Source organism: Apis mellifera, linkage group LG11 (assembly GCF_003254395.2).
Source record: "Apis mellifera strain DH4 linkage group LG11, Amel_HAv3.1, whole genome shotgun sequence".
Lineage (NCBI taxonomy): Eukaryota > Metazoa > Arthropoda > Insecta > Hymenoptera > Apidae > Apis > Apis mellifera.
The window spans coordinates 15,161,359-15,178,124 of NC_037648.1; the positions used below are offsets into that span (position 1 = coordinate 15,161,359).

The 16,766-nt window shown below is 32.6% G+C and overlaps 3 protein-coding genes across 4 annotated transcripts; 2 read left to right on the top strand and 1 right to left on the bottom strand.

The window, feature by feature from the left end:
* Positions 1-477: 477 nt before the first annotated feature.
* On the top strand, positions 478-3,488 carry LOC551211 (elongation factor 1-gamma). Its single transcript, XM_016914805.2, has 8 exons — positions 478-614; positions 741-890; positions 1,145-1,208; positions 1,284-1,426; positions 1,664-1,966; positions 2,037-2,333; positions 2,447-2,599; positions 2,722-3,488. The coding sequence occupies exons 1-8, from the start codon at positions 603-605 to the stop codon at positions 2,875-2,877; spliced, it is 1,278 nt and encodes a 425-aa protein (XP_016770294.1). The 5' UTR covers positions 478-602; the 3' UTR covers positions 2,878-3,488.
* LOC726151 (probable 39S ribosomal protein L49, mitochondrial) lies at positions 3,285-5,205 on the bottom strand. The gene is made up of 3 exons (XM_001121911.4): positions 4,890-5,205; positions 4,062-4,242; positions 3,285-3,967 (listed from the first exon to the last, which is right to left on the bottom strand). Exons 1-3 carry the CDS (start codon positions 4,992-4,994, stop codon positions 3,693-3,695), a joined length of 561 nt encoding a protein of 186 aa, XP_001121911.1. The 5' UTR covers positions 4,995-5,205; the 3' UTR covers positions 3,285-3,692.
* Positions 5,147-14,830, top strand: LOC102655980 (putative leucine-rich repeat-containing protein DDB_G0290503). Of its 2 annotated transcripts, none has more exons than XM_016914803.2 (8): positions 5,147-5,598; positions 5,959-6,080; positions 6,424-10,611; positions 10,711-10,786; positions 11,644-11,906; positions 12,004-12,159; positions 12,304-12,617; positions 12,697-14,830. In XM_016914803.2, the coding sequence occupies exons 3-8, from the start codon at positions 6,448-6,450 to the stop codon at positions 14,264-14,266; spliced, it is 6,543 nt and encodes a 2,180-aa protein (XP_016770292.2). In that variant the 5' UTR covers positions 5,147-5,598; positions 5,959-6,080; positions 6,424-6,447; the 3' UTR covers positions 14,267-14,830. The 2 variants fall into 2 exon arrangements, with proteins under 2 accessions (XP_016770292.2, XP_016770293.2); XM_016914804.2 differs by having other exon boundaries at positions 10,711-10,744.
* Positions 14,831-16,766: the final 1,936 nt, after the last annotated feature.

Sequence of the window (16,766 nt, forward strand, 5' to 3'; positions counted from 1 at the left end):
AATATCTTGAAAAAATAAAAGTTATAAGAAACATAAAATATAATTATTACATGAAAACAAATTACATACAATTTTTAATTATAAATAAAATATAATAGCAAAAATCCAATTTTATAAATTAAATGTACATAATAAATTTATGTATAATATATTGCTATTTTATATAATTAAAAATTCAGTAATAAATTATTAATATTTATAAAAATGTTAGAACATTTGAGAAAATATTTAATAAGCAAATTTTAATAAGCAATATCCGATATATATAAAATTGTTAATGTAAAGTATAAATTTTTATTGATTAGCCAATCGAAATAATATATTTATCTATTGCATTTGATTATGATCATTAATTTTATATTTTATACTGTAGAGTTATTGTAAAAAAATTTCTAATAATTATCAAATCAAACTATTAATATTTTTATTCTATCGTTAAAATTTGAACTTTATTAAAAAATTTTAAGATATTTCATGAAAGTAAAAAATGCATGCATTGTGGCTACGTCTTAAGGACATATCTATTACGTGTAGGGATTTCATGTACTTGAGAAAAACGATCTTTACCGGCCTTCAACTTCCTCTTCCCGTAGCTGGATATAATGGCGTCTGGAGTAAGTTTTTCTCTTTCAATTTGAACTATTAAACATCGTCATTATGATAAATAAATAAAAACATAAATATTAGCAGAAATGAAATTTAATGTAGAAATCAACTAATGGAGTCTCGATTTATTTCAGACACTTTACACGTATCCGGAAAACTTCAGAGCTTACAAAGTGCTTATTGCAGCTCAGTATTCCGGTGCTCAAATTAAGATTGCAGATGATTTCGTTTTCGGCGAGACAAATAAAACCGAAGCATTTTTAAAGAAATTTCCATTAGGCAAGGTAAAATTATTTCTAATTTTTTTTATTTTCGTTCTTCATTTATACGTCTTTTTCAAAGAACCAGCTGGTATATTTTTTATGGAGAAAACAAATAATTTGTATTAAATTGAGAAAAGAATAGAGTATAAATTTTCATATTCTTTTTTTATATGTCATTTAAATAATTGTATTATTTTCTCTATTTTTTTTTTTTTTTTTTTTGCTTTTAATTATCTTTTAAAAGTTTAAAATAATATATTGTTTTTTATGTTTAGGTTCCAGCATTTGAAACATGTGATGGAAAATATATCACAGAAAGCAATGCAATTGCTTATTATGGTAAGAATCATAATTATATGACATTTAAATAATTGAAATTATATAATGTATAACAAAAATTTATATTTTTTATAGTGGCTAATGATCAATTAAAAGGCAAAACTGATCTTGAACGCGCAGAAATCATTCAATGGTTTGGTTTTGCAGATTCTGAAATTCTTCCAGCTAGTTGTGCATGGGTATTCCCATTGCTTGGAATTATGCCATATAATAAACAGGTACAAATAAAATTATTTTCATAAATTCTCCTTTAAAAGGCAAAAATAATTTAACATTCTAATTATTTTTGTAACTCAAGGAGATATATAAATATTGGCACATTTATTAGAATACATATGATTTTTACATATGATTTTTACATATGTATTAAATAATATGCATACAAATGTAAATTCTTAAGTTTTCATATAGTTTATGAAATCGAAAATAAGTCATTTTATAATTTAAAATTATAGAATGTAGAACATGCTAAAGATGATGTAAAAAAAGCATTGACTGCCCTCAATTCTCATTTACTTACACGTACTTACTTGGTTGGAGAACGATTAACATTAGCAGATATTAGTGTAGCCATGACATTACTTCATTTATATCAATATATTCTGGAACCAAATTTACGTAAACCATATCAAAATGTAAATCGATGGTTTCAAACAGTCATTTATCAACCTGAGTCAATGGCTGTAATTGGTGCCTTTAAATTGGCTGAGAAAACTCTTGAATATGATCCAAAAAAATTTGCAGAAACTCAAGGAAAAGTGAGTATTATATTTTTCATTTTATAAAAATAGCATTATTTGATATTATAATAAAGTGTAACATTTATAGTCTTCAAAGAAAGAGAAAAAAGAAAAGGAATCTAAAAAAGAATCAAAAGAAATAAAGGAATCTAAAAAGGAAACCATTGAAGATTTAGATCCAGCAGATGCTGCTTTAGCTGCTGAACCTAAAACTACAAATCCTTTTGATACATTACCTAAAGGTAATTTCGATCTTGATGATTTTAAAAGATTTTATTCTAATGAAGATGAGGTGAAGTCCATACCTTATTTTTGGCAAAAATTCGATCCGGAACATTATAGTATTTGGCTTGGAGAATATAAATATAACAATGAACTAACAAAGGTAAAATAAAAATGTTTTTAAATAAGAATAATATAACATTATATATCTATCATATTCGAATGCAAATATAATAAATTCTTGTTATTTACATATCTTTTATGTATTTTTCATAGGTTTTTATGTCTTGCAATCTTATAAGTGGAATGTATCAACGATTAGATAAGATGCGAAAAGGTGCATTTGCCAGTGCTTGTCTGTTTGGTACAGATAATGACAGTAGCATCAGTGGTATTTGGGTTTGGCGAGGACAAGAGCTTGCTTTCACGGTTAGTGCTTTTAATCTTTTTAATGTCTATTATGTTTTATATATATATATATATTTTTTTTTTAAATATTTATTATACTTTAATAATTTAATATAACAATAGTATTTTTTTTTTTTAAACAGTTATGTCCAGACTGGCAGGTAGATTATGAATCGTACAGTTGGACTAAATTAGATCCAACTAAAGAAGAAACAAAACAATTGGTTCAACAGTACTTTAGCTGGACCGGGACCGATAAAGAAGGACGTAAATTTAATCAGGGAAAAATTTTCAAGTAAAAATTTGCCATATGCTTATTATTAAACAGAACACTTCGTTTACATGAAATAAACGTAAAAAACTGATAAAATATTATCAAATTTTACATGCAAACCCTTAGAATCCTGTACTGAAATAGGGTGATTTTCAAAAAAGAACAATGTTCCTTCCCATAGGTTTCTACTGTCTAACTTGATGCTTTTATTGTTTAAGTTTATGTCGCGTTTAAAATATTATTCTAAAATTAGTTTTAATGCACGTTTTCCAGTATTTGGATTTATTTTAGCATCATACGAACATTGCTAATTTTTAATGAAATATGAATGACATAATATTTACTTTAGCATATATATTCATAGAAATTTTTCTTTGATATAGTTGCGTTAAATTATTTAATTTATAAATTGTTTTAATATGTATATCAAACAAAAATAATTTATTAGAATTAAGAAGTTACCTTATTCATTTGTTATTGTTTAATAAAAAAGCATATAGCATGATTTTTGATAGAAACAGAAAATTATAAATACATTTAGCACTTAAGTATGCTGCTACACGTACTATAATTCATCTTCCATATACTAATTTGTGTGAACTATAGTTTTAAATATAATGCATATTTTTACAAAAATGAAGTTGTTAATTTTTCAATTACTAGTAATAAATTTCTACATTTCACACACTTTATACGAGTATATTAAACAACAAATATTTTAAATCCAAAAATATAATTATTTTCATTATTTATTTTCAAGTTTTAATTATAAATAATTATAATAATAAAATATTCTCTTTATATTTACAAAAAGCATTACATTATAAGATTTTACATTATCTAAAATCCTTTTTCATTCATCCATGTTTTAATGAGATTTACATAATCTCCTCTGAATTGAATTTGACCAGATAGTTCATTAGTACGAACACCAATTGGTTTTTTTACATTTTTTTCTAAATATTCCTTTAATTCAGTTTCAAGTATCCAGATATTTCCATGAATTTTACGAACAGTAGTTATTCTTCGTAATCCTCGATGAAAAATTTCAAGATAGACAGGTTGCATATAGTTTTTTGTACGTTGTATATAATAAGGATATTTTTGCGGTTTGGCTATTAAATAATATTGAATAAATTACAAATTTTATTAATCACAACATGTTAAAATTATAATAGATGAATAAACGTGATGAATAAAATAACTTACAAACTGGTGGTTTCCATCCAGATGGATATTCTTTATTTTCTAAGCAAGGTATAGGTATAGATTTCGGTTTAAGTAAACGTTCTACACATTCCCATTCTTGAGGATCTTTTGTTACTTCATAATCCGTATATTTAGAAGATTCTGTATATTGAGGTGAAGCTTTGTATTTTCCCCATCTTTTCTATACATAAGATAAAAATATATTAAAAATATACAAATTTTTAAAATAAAATTTGAATTAAAATTAAAATATAATATATATATCTAATATTTATTAAAGAAAGTCAAATTATTTTTTTAATAATTTATAATTATTTATTTATTGTTATTTGGGTTATATAAATATTTGTAGGTTATCGTATAAAATTAATATAAATATAAATTTTACCATATTTTCTTTTTTCAAAAAAATTTAAATATAAAATTATAATAAATATATTTATATTTTTTCCCATAATTATCATTAGAATATTACGACGAATATTAATTTTACTTCTATTCTTTCAATTTTAACGATTATTTAAAAATTTTTTTTGGTATATCTATTAATCTAACGTATTTCTAGCGATTGATGAAATAATTGATGAAAAATTTGATATATTCAAAAAATATGTTCATTTATACACGAATATTTAACATGAAAAAACATAAATAAATTTTTGGAAAACCAAAATTAAATAAAAACTAAAAACACGAATACTTGGAATGATCTCGCCTAGCATGGCCCTTCGTTACTTTATCTTAAAATTAATCATTATAGAAATATATGAGAACTTTTTGTCGCTCATTATAAGATTATGAAAAATAAAGTATATCGATGTAAATTACCTGCGTAATAATCGGTAAATCTCTATTCAATGAAATATATTCGCCACAAGAACGAAGAATAATATTTGAAAGTTCCGAACGTGTGAAACGCCGAAGGGCAGCCATTTTGACTTCAGTAAATAAGGGTCGGTGGCCGCCATTGGTGCGCACGGGCGCGTCTTCCTTTTCGTTCTCGTGCCAGATCGAGTTTTTCCTTGTGACGCGCCTCTATTTGTAACGTTTTTCGTTTTGAGAAGAAACTTCACTACACTCGTTTACGATCCCAATCGACGAACGTGTCATTAAGTGACGCTGATAACGTAAAATTCGACAAATAACGCGGGGTTAGTTAGTGCAAATATTGTATAGAGAGATTTCGAAGTGCCGCGTTGTTCCAAATTTCGCTAGAAGATAATCGGAATAAAATCGGGCTTTCCCAAGCTATTTTCTGTCTCGTCAGTAAGTAGGAGTTTCTCCTGAAGTAAACATATCATAGATAACGGTTTATGTAAAGCGACAGGGGTTGAATTAGTTAAAATAACGCGATGAATTAGTGCGAACGGACTATGGACCTGGGAGAGGTCGTGTGTTCTACCGTCAGGTGGCGGTAGCCTCAAAACAGTGGGACATCGTACAGACACCCTGCAACGGGACTGTGTTTTTCACAGAATTGTTTTCCGCGTTTTCCCGCAAAAATTACGTTCTCTGGCGGTGATTTTTTGTCTCAGAGGTAAGTACAATCGATGAATCGAGTATTGAAATCATAAATTGTTTCGATAACCCTAAGCTAAGTATATAGAAAACTTTGAAAATCTCGAATCGAGTCCGACCTTTTGTTTATTCGTGGCGATTTTTTCGCGATGATTTCTTGCGTGATTTTCGATGGTTCTTGCTTGCTTAAGCCCTGATTTTCATCCTAGGAAGTTAATGTGTGACACTATCTTTCCTTCGAGATTAAATTTTACGCGATTGAAGATGTGATTGCCGAGATATCGCAATAAATATTTCAAAGTGATTCCTTGACCGAAAAGAGGCGCTCCGTGTATCCGTGTAAATGCAAAGTTTGTCACGTAATTTTTCTGACCGCCAGGGCCGCATCTATCAACCCCACTATCCGGCCGGCCGCTCACCTACTCACACCTAAGACGAATTATGTAGTTTTTCCATTTGGTATACAGTCAATTTGTTCCTGTCTCGTTTAAAAGAGGAAAGGTATATTTTCTTCATTTATAATTTAATGGTTTTACGCAATATATATAAATTTTTCGAAAAAACGTCAGTTATCTCTTAATGTGATATTTAAAACGTTTTTTTAATATTTTTCTACACACACACATATATATATATAAAAATAAATATATTATAATCTTTCAGAAAATAATACGTAATGAATAAATTTAATTTATTTCACTTTTTAAAAAAAAATACATTATTTTATTAATTATATTTAAAAATTGACAAATTAATTTGAATATTACCACAATGGTAATAATATAATTATTACCATTTAATTTAATAAACAGCTTGCAATTTCACGTTATAAATGAAATTGCAGGAGCCCAATGTGGGTGGAAGTGAGATGGCATCCAGGGAAAAGAAACCCTTAGTGCCTTCAAAAGCAAAACAGAAGGCGAATAATGATTGTAGCTTGCCATCAAATGAAATTAAAAGTAGAAAGGGCAAGTCCTTGTCAAATCTGAAACAGCAACAACTTGCACGAGATATATTGGAGGCTGTAGCAACTGGTAGTCAACTTCCTCCAAAATTAGAGGCAAGCCTACCGCGTAAAAAGGTTCTTAGGAATCTGAAACATAAGCAAAAGTTGAAAGTAGCAAAAGCAAATCTAATTAAATCGAAGGTTACGAGGAAAGTGGCCAATAGAAATTTGTGTAGAATACCTTCTGACATCAAGAAAAGTGTGAGGACTAAAAGAATCAAATTATCCGAAGAAAATAGTACCAAGGCATCGTCCAACAAAAGCTTGGAACATCAGATAAACGAAGCAGAAGGTGAAAATATAGGAGCAGAAGGTAATAGAAGTGCCAAGAACAATCTCAGGACTAAAAAGACCAAGTTTATATTAAAAAATATCGGAGAAGTGGAAAGTGAGGACATTTTAGATAGAGATTCAGATTCGGTTGCAGGTTGCAGTACGAAGAGCAGTCCAAAACTCAATAGGAAGGGTAGAAGTTTGGAGAGTTTAGAAGTTTCTTTGCCCAGAGGTGTGAAATCGAAATTTTCAGGATTCAAAAGAAACAGTATCAAAGAGAAAGATACTTTGATAAAGACAGAAGTTGACATCAAATATACAAAAGGGAGGAAGGCCACCAGAGACTTGGATTACACGAGTAGTAGTAACACAAGAGTTTCCAAGTCCCTTTTGGATAGTAAAAGTTCTATAGATCTTACCATTGACGAAGTGATAGCTTCAATGTTGAGCGACACAGAGATAGACAATCAACAGGGAATAGCAGAAAAAATAGAGGGGAAATTAACAAGGAGCAAGAAGATGTTGGTGGAAGAGAATATAGTTTCGGATATTGAGATTAAGAAAGAGCCAGACAGCGAAGAGATTAAAATTACTTCTGATGGGGAGAATTTTGAGACGGAATCCATTCAGAGTGTCTCAATTCATTTGAGAAAAAGATCCAACGTAAACATCATCAATCAAAGAAGTTTGAGGAATGGCAAGCTGAGGCAATCCGATTCTGTGATCTCCTGTGACTTAGAGCTTAAAAAGCGTCGACGATTGAATTCGGACGATCCAATCGGTTCGGAAGTTTCGTCCGCTGACAACAATATCGCTGATAACAATATCGATTCCGAATCCAGTTTCTCCGAATCCAGCGGCAATGATTCCCAAACGATCGTGACACCGATCAAAGATGAAATGTGCACGAGCAAAGAGACGTTGAAAAGTTTCGAGGACAGTTCCCAAATTGGTCCAGAAGTGGAGAATAACAACAACGGCGACAAGGGTAGCGAGTTAGGGCCCACGCTTCGCTCGAAGACCAAGGCGAAGAGTGGCGAGGTGGAGGTGAAAAATGACAATATAAAAATCGAGTACAGCAGAATAATACCTAAAAATATGGAGGTGCAGGAAGAGTTGAAAAAGATGAGCAATTTGGATCAAGTTAGAAAGGACAATATATTGGCAAAACTGTCCGACAAGTCCAAGGGTAGAAGGAGTAGTTTAAACATAGACATGAAGAAGACGGTGAACTCGTTCTACAACGCTACCGATAAATCGGACGGTAATCCGAAATCTCAGATAGATCAAATGATAGAAAACATCAAGCTTACGATCGCCAAATCCATCGAGAGTAAGATCTTCGGCCCGGAGAAGGGGGGGCTTGGATTGGGGAAAAACAACTTCGAGATACCGAAAATCGAAGAGATAATCGCACCGTTGAGCGCCGAGTCTCAAAAATTAGGGCTGGAGGAAAACACGGGGGACGAGGACAACAACAAATCCGCCCCGGGCGCGAAGAATGAGATGAAGCCGGACAATTCGGATAATTCAATACCAAAAGTGGCCGATACTGCCAAAGAAATTGAGAAACTAGTCATGGGTGATATTGAATTAGCCGAAACTCATTCTCAAAACGTGCAGGAGAACGAGCCATCTGACACCTCTGATGCGAACAGCAACACTCACAGCAACGTTTCAGAGGTGGTGAATATTATCGAAAACGAGGATTGCAAAATTGTCGTACAGGAGGAGGGTGAATCGAACGAGACGTCCAATCTGATGAAGGAGGGGATGAACGACGTCGATGACGCGGATGAAGATCAGATAAAAATCTTAGACGACGGGAAGAAAGTTGTTAGGAAATCCTCGAGGATGGTGGATAAAGTCTCTTCTCCCGAGAGCAATGACAATAAAAAATTGGGGAAGGCGGCGGGCAAACAGGTGGCTGCTCACAAGCCTGAGAATTGCGAGGAATCGTCGCAGGGGTGTGAGAAATCCAAGGAGACCGGGTCAAAGAGCAAAGAGTCGTTTAAAAACGAATCCACGGAGAATAAAATTGCCTCTGAATTTCCAGTTGACGGTGCGATAACCGAGTCGAAGCAGGAGGAGACGGAGGAAGGCGCAGCAAAGGTGGATGCGACGAACGAGGATGGGGCCAAGGTTTCCACGACGAACGAGGACGTGGAAACTTTAGAGAGAATCTCGAAAGAGGTGGAGAGGATGGTGGCGGAGGACGAGTCTGCGCACCAGTTGCGAATCGGCGCAGACGAGTCGCAAAACGATCAGGAATCTGCAACGATCAAAACTGCGGCAGAAACTTCTTCATCGTCGTCCGTTGAGTTAGCGATGGATGGTGCTGAGAATCGAGGGACGAGTGCAGGCGATGAGTTGGAAAATAAGGACGAGGGCGAGAAGACGGTGGAAAATGCCAAAGAAGTTGAGAGAAGAGAAGAGAGCGTGTCGGAAATCGTTAAAAAAGATAAAAATGATTGCGAAATATTAATCAATCTCGATTCTAATTCTAAATGTAATCTTACAGTTCCCAACAGTGGTTGCAATCCTCTTCAAGAAGAATTGAAAAAAGACTCGAACGAAAATGAAAAGGAAGATAAATTCAACGAGGAGAATGACGCCAATAACGACTCCATGCAATTATGTGATAACGAGATTTATAACAATTTGGAAAGCGATACAACGAAAGAGGATAAGAAAACGTCCGTGGATACCGTGGAAGAGCAAAAATCTGTCAAAGACCAAGATACCAAGAAGCGAGTATTAAGGACGCGTGACAAAACGAGGGGGAAGTTTGAAAAGGGGCAGGGTTCGTGCAAGGAAAAGGAGACCGTTTCGAAAGCGAGGACGGAAGAAGAGGAAAAACCGCAAAACTCCAAAGAGGAGGAGGATTCGGAGGAGAAAGTTCAAGAATCGATGACGGAGGACACGGATGACGCTCAAAATAGCGGTGAGATGGATCCAAGTGATCTGGTGGAGCCCCAGGCACGTACCAAACGTAGCAGAGAGGCGAAGAAACGTAAAGAGGATCAGTTGAATATGTTGAAGAACAAGCGAGCGAAACGCGAGATAAGGAGATGCGATCAGCAGAACAAGGAGGAGACCCTTTTGGACAACGAGGTAGCGAAGATTAACGAGAACAATCGGTCTTTCTTAAACAAATATGAAAACGGGGTGGAATGCGCGACAAATTTCAGAGGTTTCTCCGAGGGTGGAAGAGACAGCTTGGAGAAGCACGAAAAAGCCGCGGATAACGTGAGAAGTAAGTCGGAGAATGATCTGATCATAGGGAAAGAAAATGGTAGGAAAACGTGCGAGAACAGATTGTCGAGGAATTTGTCTGAGAACCACGTGACTAAAGAGGTGGAAAATATGGACATGCTGGACGTCGATTGCAAGCCTATAAAAACGCCGGAAACGTCGCAGAAAGACTCTGACGAGACGTCCACTTCTGGGGAATCGTCGAGCAGTGTCAATATTACTCCAAAGATTTTGGAGACGCCTGAGGACAAGGCGAAGAAAGAGTCAATTTTGAGACTACTTGGTTTGGAATCCCTGGAAAAAGCTGCCGAGAGATTGAATCATCAAAAGGCGAAGAAAGGGCAGTCCACAGGAACCTTAAAAACCGTGATTCGTGTCCAGAAAGAGAGGGAGAAGGACAAAAGGCGATCGAGATCACCGCTAAAAATGGTACTGAAACAGGGTCGCGGAGATGGTGAAGGAGACTCGCCAGAAAATTTCTACACTATTCAAAAGGAGGTGAGTTTAAATGGAATATATTGATATAATTTGTAACTGTACGTTAGATATAGTGAAATTCTATTACTTATTTATCGTTTCATTCTTTGTTTTTTCCAGTTAGGAACCAGTGGTTGGGGAGATAGCAGCTCTGGTGCGAACCGAAAGTTCTCTACTAACCACAGACACTCTTGCGGTAATCCTGGTTGCGGGAATAACTACATTCTTAATCATTCCTTGTCCTTCTGCTTTGTTGAAATATATTTGGTTCATACACAAATTCTATCATTTTAGAAATTATTATAAAAAGAATTGCTTGATATTTATTTTTAATGGATTGGTCTTTATTTACTGTGATATTATAATTTCTATCAATTGCAATTCTATTATAGTAGTACTTTACTAATTGCCAGATTTGCAAAATTTTTCTAGATATATTTTGGATAGTACTTTTAAGAATTGTTGTCTTTTCCAAATATAATTTATTTTTTTATTTCTCTTGAGACAAATATCATCAAAAGTATTGAGTATGTAAAATAGGGGAAAAGTTTCTTTATTATATTAAATATTATTTTTACTAATTATGTACAAATTATTTTTATGTATGATTTTTCAATTCTTGTTTTAAAAAGGTAATAATTTAATTATAGCAACTCTTATAGTATATTTATAAATTAAAAAATATATATATATTCATTGCTAAATAATAACGATTTTTCTATATTATTATTGCATCAAAATAATTACAAAGATAAAGTGCGACACTAATGTATCATTTAATATTCAGTAATTTAATTTTTGAATTTCCTAAAAAAATCCCGCAAATTGTACTCGTAATAACTATACAATTTTCCATAACAAGCATGTTATTTTATGCTACTGCTTTGAACATCAATTACATTTACCCTCTAACCTTCCTAATTTATTTTTTAATTCAATTTTACTTCATTTTATCGAGTTAGCATTAAAATTTATTAAAACATCAAATCTACTTATTTTTTTTTTTTTAGACTTTGTAATAATTACAGATAATTTATTGTTTTCTTACAACAGACGAAGATAATGAAGATGCAGCACCAAAGGATCGTCAGTCTCTTGTTATTCCAGAAAAATCCTCTTCTTTTTCCATTCATCCAGGACGCTTGTGTGCGGACGTATGTTGTTATTGCTTTGGGAAATTCGGTTCTTTAGATACACCAATGCATCTTGCTCAAATGAAATCTGATGAAAGGCGCAAAAAGATTTTAAACATAGAAAGACATTTAACTAAGGATTCTTGTTTATGCGATGCTTGTTACCGCCATGTGGACAGAAAGGTTGGAAAAAACTTTTAGTACTATATACTTATCTTAGAATAATAAATATTTTATTAATTCTTTATTTATTGCTATTAAAATTTCCCTAATATATTAGGCGAACACAAGTCCAACAAATATGCAAACGAAGCCGCAAAAACAACACCGACAACTCATGGTATCCAAGTGTTCAGCCCGTGATTGCAGAGATGCTGCACGACATCATGTCAAACGTCGATGGTTGCTCAAGATAAAAGCTGGCTTACAAAAACAGGTAAGTTTACCATATTATATAGAATGAAAAGAAAAGAATTTAAAAATTCAATACTTTTTTCAATATTGTACCATAAGATCTTGTATTATGGTATTTTTAATATTTTTCCCTGAATAGTTGATGTAACGATAAAAATATTTTTAGGTGGACATTGATTGGGAATCGAGTCAACATACATCCATGTCGTTCTGTGTCAGTCATTATTCGAAAATCGAAAGATTCTTGACTTGTGCATTGTGTAAACGCCGATTAGCTAGAAATCACACTCATCAATTGGCAAATACGGAAACTGACGAATTGAATCAATTGCTTGGACAACAGGGGATCCCTGTTTTATTGTCGGCCGGCACTTTTGTTTGTAAATTATGCCGTTACTTTACACAATTGCAATTGAAATACAAGGACGTGGAAAACATGAACACGAATCATAAATCATTCTTCAAGAATTATCGAAAAAGGTATAATTTCTTTAGGCTACAAGGCTTATATTTTTTTATATTAATATCTTTATTTATTATTCTTTTCATATATATTTAGAATTCTACATTATCACGATATTGAAGTTCTGGAAAATGAAGACGAAGATTCGTCTCAGAATAATCAGTCGAAAGACAAAGACAAAGATAAAAGGAAGAAAGCCAAGTGCAGTACTCAAACCAAGACTGCAACGTTTAAATCTCCAGATGGTACGATAAATTCCACTTTTGAAAAGTCTATCCCAGAATCGAGTAAAAACGAGGGAATTAATTCTGAGATGGACAACGAAAATCGTACCGTGAAAGGGAACTTGAGCGATGAAAATGTCGTGACAGATGTGCAGTTCCTAGGTATCGAGAACACCGTGGAGAAATTGAAAAAGCGTAAGCTACTCGACACGAATCCCTATACAACGTCAGATACAACGATATCTTGTGATAATCCAAACGAAGTTGTTGAAATTCTCGCGATGGACAAAGAAGTGACGTTAACCAGATTGCCAAAGAGACCAAGGACGAATAACGATATCACTCCAGTTGTACAGAGACTTGGTGCTAACCCCTCCATTAGCGTGCGCACCCTTTTCCCCGGCGAAGAAGAAATGAATCTTCATGCCAATATAGAGTTCACAAATGTGCGAGAAATAACACCCCAGGGTTGGGAGAAATGTGCTACTATGATACAATACGATAGAGATACGAAACTCCTTTGGCAAGAATTGCAAAGACCATACGGAAATCAAAGCTCATTTCTCAGGCATTTGATACTTTTAGAAAAATATTATAGATCCGGTGATTTAATTTTAGCTCCAAATGCATCACGGAATGCAATTAATTACTCGACTTCCGTACAGAATCGATTGATATCGTACGAAGGTCCAGAAAAGATGGATGAACCAATAATGGAGCCAATCGCCTCGGAGTATCACAATTCTCGTCGATTGAGCGGTGGTTACGTGCTCGAAAGAGATAAACCTCCTTTACCAACCATAAACACTCCCAAACAATTATCGTCCAGCAATACTGCACAATCAATAAAGAGTAGTCCTCCACGGATACTGAAATTAAATCCTGGAGTGTCTATAATTAAAAAACCACCGCCTAACCTCCAACGGTTAAATCTTCCCTCTACTAGCACCACCGCGAACGGTAATATGAAACGAAAGGACGGTCAAAAATTACCAACCGTCGGTGGTAAAGTATTCCAATTAAGCGAACCTGATTTTAAACGACTGCAAAATCTGAAAAAACAAAAGCAGCAAATGATTACGGAGAAACAATTGACCAACTCAAACGGAGGCATGAATAACTCGAATTCCTCGCAAAATTTAAAATCAGTCACGCAGTACCAAAAAGCGCAAATCGCCGCGCAAACGCAGTTTCAAAAACATCTAAGAATGCAACAGGAGATGCTAAATAGACAAAGCAGGAGCGACTTCGAGCCGTTGATTTGCGACGTGCGTGCATTGGCAAACGAGAATAGTCCGACGCAAAATCTGTTGCATAACCTAAATCTGCCGAAATCGATACAGGTGACAACTAAAACGTCCAATCAGATTCCAATATTGCCAAAAATTCCGAAGTCATTGACAGTGATACCGCAAACGGTCACCAGACCAGCCGAAAAATGAAACGACAAGAAGGACAAATAAGAGGATGAACAGTAAGTAAACAATATATAGATTAATTCTTTCTTACGAAAGTGTATAAAAGGGTGAAATTCATTATCCAATCCAAATGGATAAAAGGAAAAGGTGTTTTGTGAAAGAAAAAGAATTATCAATAAGGTTATGTCGTAACGAATAACCGGAGAGAATTATTGATCGAACTTATATTTTAATACCAATCATGGTGGATAGAGAAACATATCGAAAATGTTTGATATGTGAAGAATTAATTAACGCTCGTTTTGAGTAGCGACAATATCTGCCTTATATAAAAAAAAAAAAACAAGTGCAAACGGAATGTTTTTGCACTGCTCAAAAGAAAAAAAAAAAAAATGATTTTACGATGGTATGGTAAATAAACGTACGTATCGTGATAATCACATGCGCGCATGCGTACACGTTGTGATAGTGTATTACGGGAATGTTTTGTTAAAAAACGTTACAACAGGAACAAAAATATGAAGAACTGAATAACAATCATTAATTATGTTGTACACTAACAACCAAAGTATCGATAAAAAAAAAAAATGTGACAAAACATGGTAAAAATCTGTTTCCAAGGAAAAGTGCCTAAAAAAAAAAAAAAGAAAGAAAGAAAGAAAGAAAGAAAGAAAGAAAAAATGATACAGACAAAGTCATTGATTTTTAAAATGACAAAATATAGTATGGATGGACTTGAAACAGATACTATACATACGGTTAAATATATACATATATATAGGTATACATACATGAACAAAAATAAATAAAAAAAAAGATAAATAAGTAATGGATTCGTATGAAAAAGGGGCGTTAAAAAAAAAGAAGGGGGTATACATACATATATATATGTATATATTTATATATATATATATATGTATATGTATATATATATACATGTGTGTATATTGAAAATTTATACATCAATTAGCTTCAATTTTACCCCCTTTTTTTTCTCTTTGTTTATATATTTTAATTCAAAAACGGAAAAAAAAAAAATTTATTCGATGGAGGAATACACTATTCTTCCTCGAATTTTTTTACGGGATGCGTTCGAAAATATATATTCCCGACAAATAAAACGAAAAAAAAAAAAAAAAAAAAACAAAAAACTGTCGGTTTGCCTTGCTGTTGTTTAGATTAAAAACAATTCACCGTTAGAGACATATCTATCATTCACGTTCTTCGAGATCTGCAATTTAAGATCCAGTAATTCTTCGAAGAATAATTTTTAAATCGGTAGTTCGTTCCTTTTTCCGCACATCCCGAAGTAAACAGCAGTTCGAATCGTGTCGAGAGATGTCATTGTGTATATGCTTATGTCGGACAAAGTGGCGCTATATATATATTGGTTTAGATTTCATTACAATTTATCCCATGCATCGAATATATTTTTGTTTACCTTACAAAAAATAAAATACCGTGGAATTTTATTGGAAAAGAGAGGTAGAAAAATAGGAGCATGATTCTTTTTTTTTTTTTTTTTTTTTTTTTACCGTAAGTAATAACGAGAAAGAATATACGCTCTACGGGATTTAATTGTATATTTGGAAAGAGAAAAATATATATATAAATATATATATATATATATTTATATACAGATATATATTTTGGTCTGCTCACTGAAGAGAAGTATAATGATGACGTGTAATTAATTTTTACTAACCAGGGGCGATCGTGAAGTGAAATAAAACTAAGCATTATTGTGTGTATTGGTAAAGATATACACTTCTATAAAGTAAGTGTAAACTTATACGCCTTGAGCTTATTTATTATGTTTAATATAATATTATTATATTGCATTGTACATAATTGATAATTTCTAGTTCATAATCAATTATTATTTTTATTAATTATTATTATTATTATTATTATTATTATTATTATTAATTATTATTATATCATCATCATCATTAATTATTACTTTATTGATTATTCATTTGCTATTATATATCTGATGTGATGAATTTATTCGTCGTGGTGAATTCCTTTACTAATCGTGTAGTACGATTATTTGAAAATGGTTTAAGGTTTTGATGAAATTATTTTGATGAAAAACAAAGGAAGAGGGAAAGGCTGATATGAATGTAACGAGTGCAAGTCTGAAAGAGTGAGAGAAATAAAGAAAATGAATCCGTTTTCTTTTTTTTCATCATTTTTTTTTTTCTTTTTTCTCTCTTTTCTCTTCTTTTTTTTTTTTCCTTTTTTTTTTTTTTTTTTTTTGTGCAAAGTCGCCACGTGAAAAAAGATTAAAATTTCGTTCGATTATTCGAAACGGAAGAGGAGATCTTCATCCTTCAAATGTACAAATCGCGTGCGTTCAATTCATCTCGTTCTTTTTTTTTTTTTTTTTTTTCAAGGTTATATCTTGAAAAGATAATATTGGAAAAAATTATGAAAAAAAAAAAAAAAAAATTAAATTCGAATTTAGATTGAACTGAGAGTAAGAAGAGAGTAATATTTATTTTTTTGAACAGTAACGTTC

Excerpts from the sequence above, each read along its gene's own strand:
- LOC551211 (XM_016914805.2), top strand. Across the intron at positions 1,967-2,036 it reads TTGCAGAAACTCAAGGAAAA|TCTTCAAAGAAAGAGAAAAA; the intron begins GTGAGTATTATA and ends TAACATTTATAG. Across the intron at positions 2,334-2,446 it reads ATAACAATGAACTAACAAAG|GTTTTTATGTCTTGCAATCT; the intron begins GTAAAATAAAAA and ends TATTTTTCATAG.
- LOC726151 (XM_001121911.4), bottom strand. The coding sequence starts at position 4,994 with ATGGCTGCCCTTCGGCGTTTCACACGTTCGGAACTTTCAAATATTATT. Across the intron at positions 4,243-4,889 it reads ATTTACCGATTATTACGCAG|AAAAGATGGGGAAAATACAA; the intron begins GTAATTTACATC and ends TCTTATGTATAG. Across the intron at positions 3,968-4,061 it reads TGGATGGAAACCACCAGTTT|CCAAACCGCAAAAATATCCT; the intron begins GTAAGTTATTTT and ends ATTATTTAATAG.
- LOC102655980 (XM_016914803.2), top strand. The coding sequence starts at position 6,448 with ATGGCATCCAGGGAAAAGAAACCCTTAGTGCCTTCAAAAGCAAAACAG. Across the intron at positions 10,612-10,710 it reads TCTACACTATTCAAAAGGAG|TTAGGAACCAGTGGTTGGGG; the intron begins GTGAGTTTAAAT and ends TGTTTTTTCCAG. Across the intron at positions 11,907-12,003 it reads ACCGCCATGTGGACAGAAAG|GCGAACACAAGTCCAACAAA; the intron begins GTTGGAAAAAAC and ends CTAATATATTAG.